Consider the following 12,091-nt stretch of genomic DNA (forward strand, 5'->3'; position numbering starts at 1 on the left):
CTTTGTATGAAGGGCAATTCACAGTTCTTGCAAGTGTAATATATTTAAGTTGCAAATAGAATATACTTTGTCTGGTCTGGTAACTCAAATTTTAAAACGTCTGACAAGCAATATGATCATGATAATTGTAATTACAGAAAGAGTTTCTCAGTTACACATAAGGCATTTATATTACAATGTCTAGATCTGGAAATGACCACAGAGTTTAGTCTCATAGTAAGTCAACTATACTCACTCTGAAGAGCAAATGAGGTTTCACTTGCATCTTGACTTTCTTCTGTTTCCTCCTGTTCTCCTCCTGAAAGAAAAACATTGAAAAATCAACTTAAACAGAGGGCATGTGTTTGTATCACTTTAACAATCATCTACAACCATGACAATATAGGGCACGTGTTTGTATCACTTTAACAATCATCTACAACCATGACAACAGAGGGCATGTGTTTGTATCACTTTAACAATCATCTACAACCATGACAATATAGGGCACGTGTTTGTATCACTTTAACAATCATCTACAACCATGACAACAGAGGGCATGTGTCTGTATCACACTAACAACAATCATCTACAACCATGACAATATGGGGACTGTGTCTGTATCACTTTAACAATCATCTACAACCATGACAACAGAGGGCATGTGTCTGTATCACACTAACAATCATCTACAACCATGACAATATAGGGACTGTGTCTGTATCACTTTAACAATCATCTACAACCATGACAACAGAGGGCATGTGTCTGTATCACACTAACAATCATCTACAACCATGACAACATAGGGACTGTGTCTGTATCACTCTAACAATCATCTACAACCATGACAACAGAGGGAATGTGTCTGTATCACTTTAACAATCATCTACAACCATGACAACAGAGGGCACATGTTTGTATCACTTTAACAATCACCTACAACCATGACAACAGAGGGAATGTGTCTGTATCACTTTAACAATCACCTACAACCGTGACAACAGAGGGCATGTGTCTGTATCACTTTAACAATCACCTACAACCGTGACAACAGAGGGACTGTGTCTGTATCACTTTAACAATCATCTACAACCATGACAACAGAGGGCATGTGTCTGTATCACTTTAACAATCACCTACAACCGTGACAACAGAGGGCATGCGTTCTGTGTCACTTCTTTTCTGTGTGAACTTGGGTCAAAAGATTTTCTCCCTTGCAACAGCTCATTATATAACTAATAGAGAAGAGGACATCTGCTGAAATATCTTAATATTTTTTTAGTGTGAATTTAGTCAAAATGGAAATTATGGCTATGATGAAATAGAGCTCTTGGAAGGAATTAAGCAGTTCCTAAATGGTGTATGGCAGCTTCGTCAGCGACATCCATCAGGGTCACATTTCAACAAACACAAACTAGTTTTCATTAACTTCGGAATATGACATTTACTTTGACAGCGTTTGTTTCAAGTCTTTATGGGTGCCAAGTCTGTCCCCGTTACTAACATAACTGAGGAAGGAGCTTGTGCCCATTCCTTACCAATATGGCAGAAGGTATCCGGTATTCTGTATATATATCAGCCTTCAATTTGTGCAAGTAAATGCTTGCAGAAAATAATTCTGCCAGTGTGCTGTTGTACATTCTGAATGTCATGAAAAAATATGCTGTGAAAAATTTTTCTGTTCTGCTCCAACTTTCAGAGAAAAGAATTGTATGCCAGCAACAGAAAACACATCTCCCATTCCCATAGAAGTCACCTGTTACAAAAGAATAACAGACACCTTTCTTACACGGTGTCAGTTTTCCTAATCCTATGCCAATCTTACCAAGGTCAACATGGCCGGAATGCACGCACACAATACTCACATTAACCGTGTCCACCTCCTCTTCAATTGCCTTGACCACGCCCTCCTCCAGGATGTCAGCCCCTGTGGACAGGGGCTTGACATTGTTACATGGCAGGTTCCTCACAAAGTCTACCATGTGCTTCAGCTTGTATTCACTGGAAGGAAAGGTAAACATACAGATATCTAACAAATTATATTAGAAATACTCAATTTTCAGGGGTGAAAAGATACCATTGCCCGACGACCGTGCCAAATAAGATTTAGATGTCGGGTGAGTAATATGCGTTTTCTAGCTTGTATCTGAAATCATTATAACAGATACAATTTCTTCCGACAATTCTTTGAAGTTGTATCATTGGGTACTTTGGCCTTGGAGAGAAGGAAATGCAATTTAAATGGTTAATCATCGTGTCTAGTGATGATTTATGTCAAATTTCATATTTATATTAACCAAGTTTGTTATACCTGTTCGTTCACCTGAACTGCGCGCTATAACAGAGTTGGTGCTATATTGAGGGGCGCAAAAGAATATAACTTGTTTATGGAACTCAATTGTTTCTGGGCAGATTTTCTAAATAGGCCCATTTTCAAAGATTAAGGATGGTGAGTGATTATGGTTTTACATCGCTTTTAGCAATATTCCAGCAATATCACAGCAGGGGACACCACAGAAAGGCTTCACACATTGTACCCATGTGGGGAATCAAACCTAGGTCTTCAGCATGACGAGGGAATGTTTTAAAACAAGTGAATGAGCGAGTGAAAATGTCAGTAAGCTGCACTATTCCAGCTGTATCATGGCAACTGGTTAACAATCCACTGTGGACCAGAAGAAACATGTGACAGAAAGTATTGGAGTACAAGGACACGCATGAACCAAGTCTCAGAGACTGGCCATCCAGCCCTGTAGCCAGCTCTTACTAAACAGCACTGGATACAGGAACCTATATTTCCTTAGAATCCCCACAGGGTTCAGTATCTGATTGAGATAAAATCTATCCTACTCAACTTTTTATAGGCATATTTTTTATCTTTACGTCATATACAAAACTGATTCTCAAATGTCAAGTGTATTTTTACATAGAATGATATCTGATTATCCCTATCAAAAGTTGAGTAGTATAGTTCATAGGCAGATCCAGAGGGGGTCCAGGGGGTCTAGCCCCACCCCCCTTGAAAACCAAACCCACCACCACCACTGAGAGAAGATTTTGAAATTTTGGACCCCTCATTTTGAAAGGATCCGTCCTCGTACTTTGGGATGGAAGAAACAATAAAACTTAACAAAAAGGATTGTCACATATTTTATTTTCTGTCATCACGCAATAGAATTACATCAATGCACAAGACCCACATGTTCCTGAGATGTTGTCTCACATTATCACGACAACAAACATCCTATCTTTAGATTTGTTTGTTTGTTTGTTTGTTTGCACTCAGCAATATTCCAGCTATATGACGGTAGTCTGTAAATATTTGAGTCTGGACCAGACAATCCAGTGATTGACATCATGAGCATCTATCAACACAATTTGGGATCGATGACATGCATCAACCAAGTCAGCGAGCCTGACCACCGATCCTGTTCATCGCCTCTTACGACATAGTCACCTTTTACGGCAAACATGGGTTGCTAAAGACCTGTTCTACCCCGAATCTTCTCGGGCCCTGTTGTGACAGCCATAGAAACATTTGGTCAAGCTTCATTTTATTCAAGCAACATGCAAAATCATTTTAAGGTGGGTGGTTTTTCATGTGGTCAATGAAATTTTCGACAAATGTATTAGGGCTGGCTAACGATGCAGATCATAGAAATTGATAATCGGCAACTAAATATCGATCAATTATCAATAAATATTGGAGAAGTAACTTTGAGCAAATATGCAAGAAAGTCCCAAAAGAAATCAACATATTTCATCCCACTGGTGAGCAGTGACACAGTTATACATGGATTACTTTGTGGATAGTTGCATTCTGTTTTCGACAATTGACCTGATTGACAATAACAAATTGGGTAAATCTAAACTTATTTCATCACAATAGTTTATGTGAGTTATTATCGATGACAACAATTTCATACCAATAATCATTCGTTTTTCTTCCCAATGACGATAATTCCGATTATTGATCTTTTAAGCCAGCCTTATCATGCTCATCAGCCATAGATAACTTTATGCAAAACACTTGAGTGGTTTTCTTAAGATCAATTACATTCGAAGGTTGCACACAAATTTAATCTGTTCATAGAGTGTTGTGTTCTGCAAACTTATTCATGGCCTACATCCATTGACTAGCATCGCAGTAAACAATTTGCGATTGTTCGTAAGATTTGGCACACCCGCTACGCATTGAAGAGGCCCATAGACCCAACACACATATGGGGGAAACAATTCTTTGATCAGAAAAATAAATTTTCACAGACAATCACAGACAGGAGTACACTCACACAGACACAAAGTTTTGTACACATACACACCCGTATCACAGCAGTAGTTTGTGGTCACAATATATTAAAATATATCTAAAACAATGTAGAGAGTGAACAGATTGCTGCAGGCTTTCTAGTACATCTTATATATATCAATGCTGATACTTGCACTCATATCAAGCACATGAGCACCTTTTTCATACATGCTCGAGATTGGTTTCTGATTCCAAATACCTTCATGTGACGATATAGAGGTGGTCCTCCATACCATTTCTGGTTATTTTGTAACTAGGGCTGTCGTTTGTTGTTTAACGCCACACTCAGCAATTTTCCAGCTTTATGATGGCAGTCTGTAAATAATCCAGTCGGGACCAGATAATCCAGTGATTGACATCATGAGCATACAACTACACAATTGTGATCGATTACATACATCAATCAAGTCAGCAAGCCTGACCACCCGATTCCGTTAGCGGCCTCTTACGACAAGCATAGTCACCTTTTACGGCAAGCATGGGTTGCTGAAGACCTATTCTACCCCGGATCTTCACAGGTCGTAACTAGTACTGACATCATCAGGCACCTAATAGAGCTAGGATGTTGTATGTTAAAACTTACATGTCCACAAATTAACATACCGTCTATCACCATGGCAAGAATGGCAGTTAATGGGTACCTGGTAGGATGAAATGGTAATATGACTAACCCTTCTAGGGCCTCATAAGACACCTTGGGTTGTATACTCCCAAGGGAGCTGAGAATTAATTTGGCGTCCACACCGATTAAAAGACGGGGACAATAAAATGTTGCACTATGAGCACTCACTTTGTGAATGGAATCTAGCTCATCATAAACAGATTTATATTATTAGTATTTCTCTGGACACACACTGAACCCTGAATGTGTGGCCATGACCTATCTGACATGGGCCTACACTGTCTCAATGGCCTATCTGACATGGGCCTTTATGACACTGTCTCAATGACCTATCAAACAGGGGCCAACATGACACTGTCTCAATGATCTCTCTAACATGGGCCTACATGACACTGTCTCAATGACCTATCTGGCATGGGCCTACATGACACTGTCTCAATGACCTATCTGACATGAGCCTACATGACACTGTCTCAATGACCTATCTGGCATGGGCCTACATGACACTGTCAGAATGACCTATCTGACATGGACCTACATGACACTGTCTCAATGACCTATCTGACATGGGCCTACATGACACTGTCTCAATGACCTATCTGACATGGGCCTACATGACACTGTCTCAATGACCTATCTGACATGGGCCAACATGACACTGTCAGAATGACCTATCTGACATGGGCCTACATGACACTGTCTCAATGACCTATCTGGCATGGGCCTACATGACACTGTCTCAATGACCTATCTGACATTGGCCAACAGGAGACTGTCAGAATGACCTACTTGACACAGGTCGATGACCTAGCTACCTATTCCTATAATGAAGTGCTGCAGTAGCAAGACATGACACAGACAGTAGGAGACAACTCCTCTTGTTTCTGATGTTCACTTGATCTGGTACATTCTTCAGTCCTAGCCATGGTGATCGGACGAAGCCGGTGCATTGATTCTCTTTCCCTTGGTGATACTGGCGACTAAAAATAAATTTGAATAAAAGTCATGAATGAGACTGACAAAAACAAATGTATAATCATACAAGTATACAAAAATACAACACATGTGGTTCTACAGTACTGACTTCGAAAGTGGCCAATATACCCCCAGTGTAAAAAGCTGCACTACCCATTTTCAACAACTACAAAACAGAAATTCGGTGAGTCATCACTATTTTCATATGGGAAAGATATGATCAACGGTTCCTTCACATCAAATGTTTCTTCGTTTATTTGTTTGTTTCACTCAGCAATATTTCAGCTAAATCACAGAGGACAATAAATAATCGAGTCCGGACCAGATAAACCAGTGACTGATATCATGAAAAATATCCCATGTTGTTAGGGAATATATGATATGCAACCAAGTAACCAAGTTTGACCAATCTTTCACAGTTATGAATGAAAACTTAGCTCTTGGAGAATCAAGGCTGTGAGTCAATCACTTCTATTCCATCAGCAAGTCAACCAAAGCAGAAAGAAATCTGTGAGTGAGTGAATCACCGCAGAATGGGACAGACAAATCAGTGGTTGATACGATGAGCAACAACCTAATCAGCTGGGCCACTGATAGTAACTATCTGGATCCCGTTTCACTTAGTCTTTATAGTGCTACAACCTTCATAATGTTGATACTTTAACATAGACTTACAACAGTTGTAGCAGAATGATGATCATAACTCCCATACTTTAACATAGACTTACAACAGTCGCAGCAGAATGATGATCGTAACTCCCATACTTTAACATAGACTTACAACAGTTGTAGCAGAATGATGATCATAACTCCCATACTTTAACATAGACTTACAACAGTCGCAGCAGAATGATGATCGTAACTCCCATACTTTAACATAGACTTACAACAGTTGTAGCAGAATGATGATCATAACTCCCATACTTTAACATAGACTTACAACAGCCGTAGCAGAATGATGATCGTAACTCCCATACTTTAACATAGACTTACAACAGTCGTAGCAGAATGATGATCGTAACTCCCATACTTTAACATAGACTTACAACAGTCGTAGCACAATGGGGATCGTAACTCCCATACTTCAACATCCACTTACAACAGTCATAGCACAATGAGGATCATAACTCCCATACTTCAACATCCACTTACAACAGTTGTAGCACAATGAGGATCGTAACTCCCATACTTCAACATCCACTTACAACAGTCATAGCACAATGAGGATCGCAACTCCCATACTTCAACATCCACTTACAACAGTTGTAGCACAATGAGGATCGTAACTTCCATACTTCAACATCCACTTACAACAGTCGTAGCACAATGAGGATCGCAACTCCCATACTTCAACATCCACTTACAACAGTCGCAGCACAATGAGGATCATAACTCCCATACTTTAACATCCACTTACAACAGTCGCAGCACAATGAGGATCATAACTCCCATACTTTAACATCCACTTACAACAGTCGCAGCACAATGAGGATCATAACTCCCATACTTTAACATCCACTTACAACAGTCGCAGCACAATGAGGATCATAACTCCCATACTTCAACATCCACTTACAACAGTCGCAGCACAATGAGGATCATAACTCCCATACTTTAACATCCACTTACAACAGTCGCAGCACAATGAGGATCATAACTCCCATACTTTAACATCCACTTACAACAGTCGCAGCACAATGAGGATCATAACTCCCATACTTTAACATCCACTTACAACAGTCGCAGCACAATGAGGATCATAACTCCCATACTTTAACATCCACTTACAACAGTCGCAGCACAATGAGGATCATAACTCCCATACTTTAACATCCACTTACAACAGTCATAGCACAATGAGGATCATAACTCCCATACTTTAACATCCACTTACAACAGTCGCAGCACAATGAGGATCATAACTCCCATACTTTAACATAGACTTACAACAGCTGTAGCAGAATGATGATCGTAACTCCCAAAGCGATCGTAGCGTTACGACTGTCATGAGTCTATATTAAAGTATGGGAGTTACGGTCGTCATAGCCCTACGAACGTTTGTGGAACGGCTCCCTGGTGCCCGTTCCACAAAGCTATTGTAGTGGTAAGGTTATCATAACTCCCTTAATATAACATTGACTTACGACTGTCGTTGTGCTATCGCCTTGTGGAACAGGGCCCTGATCCTTATGTCACTTCAATCGTTTCTTTCAACAAGCAAGAGTACTGGGGACCTATTCTATCCATGGAATTCCCACAGGGTTTTAACAAAAAACATACCAGTTGTTAAGGGTTTGATGGAATGGCATCCAGCTGTGCTGTCTCTTCCTACTCACAGACAAAATGGTGTGAGTAGATGCAGCCGACCTGTCCGACCTTCTCATCAATGTGGTCCTCCTCGTGGAGGGAATGACCTCACACTCTATACTTGTCAGCTTGCTTATGCGGCTTTGAAATAACACAAAGAAAGCCCCGTCATCTTGGATCTGTCACAGTGGCAGTGTTGATGTCAATGTTGGGCAAACATGTTGTGTTGAGGTGAAGAAAAAGCTTAGCGAGAAATGAACCGAGTGATGAAAAAACTATACTGAACAAAAAAGTTAGAGATCATGAATTATTTTTACATACCATACACATCTAAAGAAATTCGGACTTCACTACAAAAAAAACATCCTCAAAGATATTTCACAATCTCTAACTTTTCTGAATATCGCGAAATATGGACACCATCATTTACTAGCTACCAAACTCCTCACAGCGATAGACCGTTGACAGAGCTCTCTTTGCTATAGCTGCCACCAGTCACAGCTCCCCACTGTGCTAGGCAGCCTACAACCATGCATGGAGTTGAATTCGCAACCGCCTGACTGTTATATTTGCAAACAAGTGAATACTATTCTGAAGCTAATTTATTTTGTTTGTTTTTCAATTTGAATTTCTATTTCATTCTTGATGCTTGCTTGTTTGTTGTTCAACGCCACACTCAGCAATATTTCAGCTATATGGCTGAGGTCTATTAATAATCGAGTCTCGACCAGACAATCCAGTGACTGAAATCATGAGCATCGATCAACACAATTTTGATACGATGACATGCATCAACCAAGTCAGCGAGCCTGACCGCCCGATCCCGTTAGTCGCCTTTTATGACAAGCATAGTCACCTCTTACGGCAAGCATGGGTTGCTCAAGACCTATTCTCTACCCTGATCATCACGGGTGCTATTTCCTTTCAACTATCATGTTAGTAGTATAGTTAGAATGTAAGGGGATAGTTGAAAGCTTTTCTGTAAGTCTGCAATCTCGAACAAAGCTGATCAAAAAACAAATTCAAATTCATCTAGGAAACAGTAAACCAACATTTGGGGCTTGAGGGTAATCTTTTAAGATTCCTCCAATGGCGCTTGCACACCGGTGGCAGGTGATACCGGGAGGGAAGGAGCTTGAGTACCTACCTGTCGGGAGGAAATATCTCTTCCTCTGACATCAGATCCCCGCCTCCTCCGCCTGCTGACAACACTTGCATCACATCGTAGAATCTGACAACATATCATTTGGTTATACCTTGATTCTTGGAATTTCATTGGATAATCGGTATGAAATGACAAAACAATTGCTGACCTAAAAACAGAAAACTGACCAAAAGTTTGGTCAAACTCATGTGACTGACAATGACCTCGAATATTGACGTGATTACTCTTAACCCATCACATTATTGACTTCATCTGCTAGAAAACAAAATGGTGTCTGTGAGAAGCAGTACATGGCATGCCAACATTGTTTTTAACAGTGAAGCACTTTATAAATGAATTTCGGAATACATAACAATTGATTACTCTTGTTGAGGTCAATATGAGAAAATAAAGAGTATATATTTGTATTATATTAGGCATCCTTTGATTATATTTCTCACAAAGGAAAATGCTGAATAGTGTTTTTGTTTTATGCAACTGTCTGCAAATGCCAGTGATATCACCTGAGGATGCAAAAAGTTCAAAAACATCCCACACAGCTGGAGTCAGCAAGTCACTCAGCCTAAACAGATGATCCATCTTGGTCACCATGAACAAGCATTGGTTACTGAAAACCGAACCTAGAATCCCAGTGGGGTGCCCAAACCAGTGCCACCTCGTGCACCGCTTAAACACATGGATCTGATGAAGTACTTTTAATTTCATAAGTTGATATTCTTTCTTTTGGCAGCTGAATCACAACCCTGACTCATTTGTTTTTAAATTTTCAGAGATCGAAGATGGAATATTGTAGGACGGAAACATGCAGGCTAGAGGGCACTGTGCATGTTTGTTTGTTTGTTTTATTTGTTGTTTAATGCCGCACTCAGCAACATTCCAGCTATATGTCAGCAGTCTGTAAATAATCGAGTCTGGACTTCAATACTGTATACGATACCGTTAAAGCATACGATTAAAATACTGTATCGCCACACAGTATACGATGCAATACTGTATACGATACCGTTATAGCATACAATTCAATACTGTATCGCCACAGTATACGATGCAATACTGTATACGATACCGTTATAGTATACGATTCAATACTGTATACGATACCATTATAGCATACGATGCAATACTGTATCGCCACACAGTATACGATGAAATACTGTATACGATACCGTTATAGGATACGATGCAATACTGTATCGCCACACAGTATACAATGCAATACTGTATACGATACCGTTATAGGATACGATGCAATACTGTATCACAGTATCGTTACACCACTACTGTACAGATGAGTTATACAACATGTTTAGTACTGAATTTTTCTTATACTAACTTGTCAATGTAGTCTCGAACCAGCTCGAAGGTAGCTTGAGAGTAGGTCCACCGATCATCCACTTTCCTGGTATAGCCAGGCAGTTCTTGGTTCCTCTTCGTGTGTTTCAGGTTCAACCCCACATTGATCCGGTTGGCCTTGGGGTTGTCCCTGCTGCCTTGGATGACAAGGATGGAGCCAGTGAGGCGTGACAAGAACAGCCCCGTTATGCCGAGCCGCTGGGCGATCATGTAACCGGGCATGTAGTTAGTCTCCAAAGACTGGAAATAATGAAGCAATGTCACTATATGGTGATGTTATCAAAGTGAGAAGGGAGTGAAACTATCTCCAGGGTCTCGGCCCATCAAAACAGGTTAAAAGGAATGGTGTAAAAATCGTTCAGCTGAAAGAGAGAGTGTGAGTGAGTGCATGTTGTTTAACACAACAGTCAGGAAATTACGCTCCATGTCCCTGTGGACCTGTGCAGATCAAGAACAGGTCTTCAGCAACCCATGCCTGCCGTAATAGGTGATTATGCTTGTTGTGAGAGGCGACTAACGGGATTGGGTGGTCAGGCTTGCTGCATGTCATCGTATCCCAGTTGCGTGGATCGACGCTCATGATGTCAATCACTAGATTGTCTGGTCCAGACACGTAAATTACAAACTGCCTCAATATAGCTTGAATATTGCTGAGTGCAGCATTTAACAACAAACACACAAACAAACATATCACAGCGGATGTAAATACCCGGGTACGCGGGTACCCGACCCCTGATTACCCAACCCTACCCGGATACCCACTGCAAGTATCAAGAGTTGGGAACAACATGTCTGATTAGTAATTGTTTTACTGCAGCCCTGGCTAAAACTATTAAGATACATGTATCAAATAATCAGATCATGCATTCACTGAAGTTGACTGAAGCTTTATCTTTACTCAAACATATACAAGTCAAAAGGAATGTGTGCATCGTCAGAAAGAAATGCTAACATTAGCAGCTTGTAGTGTAACCGCTGAGCTATAGCAAGTTTTTGTCATTAAACAATATGTCACGTGACAAACCAGGGGTGTTGGGTAGTCCTGTGGGTACCAAGGTCCTACTGAGGACCCACCTGACCTGAGTACCCGAGTTACCCGTCCCAGCTCTGAACTGATCCCACTAATTACGACAGGGAAAAGTTACATGGGACCAATTCAACCCCAGAATGCCCCTGAAGAGCTGAGAGTGTGAGCTCCAGAGAAAGAAGTGCATCACAATAGTGGCCCCAACACATGCTCATGTCTGTACATGACAGTCTCTATGTTAGCTTATTTTTAGTGGTATGTGTATCATTAATGGGGAGTTATGCCCCTGTGAAGCATTGGTGTTTTTGTCAAGCACATGGCTGCATGGTGTAACAATCTGGTGCAATGTTC

At 40.6% G+C, this 12,091-nt stretch overlaps 1 protein-coding gene across 1 annotated transcript in view; it reads right to left on the reverse strand.

Annotated features, from left to right (window-relative positions):
- The window catches only part of LOC139470805 (5'-3' exoribonuclease 1-like), a 76,546-nt gene that overhangs the window by 20,191 nt on the left and 44,264 nt on the right, over positions 1-12,091 (reverse strand). The window contains exons 26-29 of the mRNA XM_071253095.1: positions 10,694-10,953; positions 9,343-9,426; positions 1,848-1,983; positions 236-298 (exon numbers count right to left, since the gene is read on the reverse strand). Of these exons, the coding sequence (XP_071109196.1) occupies positions 236-298; positions 1,848-1,983; positions 9,343-9,426; positions 10,694-10,953 (543 nt within the window). The remainder of the gene's footprint in view (positions 1-235; positions 299-1,847; positions 1,984-9,342; positions 9,427-10,693; positions 10,954-12,091) is intronic.

This window comes from Haliotis cracherodii, unplaced genomic scaffold (genome assembly GCF_022045235.1).
Source record: "Haliotis cracherodii isolate W230 unplaced genomic scaffold, xgHalCrac1.p SCAF_21, whole genome shotgun sequence".
NCBI classification, from domain to species: domain Eukaryota; kingdom Metazoa; phylum Mollusca; class Gastropoda; order Lepetellida; family Haliotidae; genus Haliotis; species Haliotis cracherodii.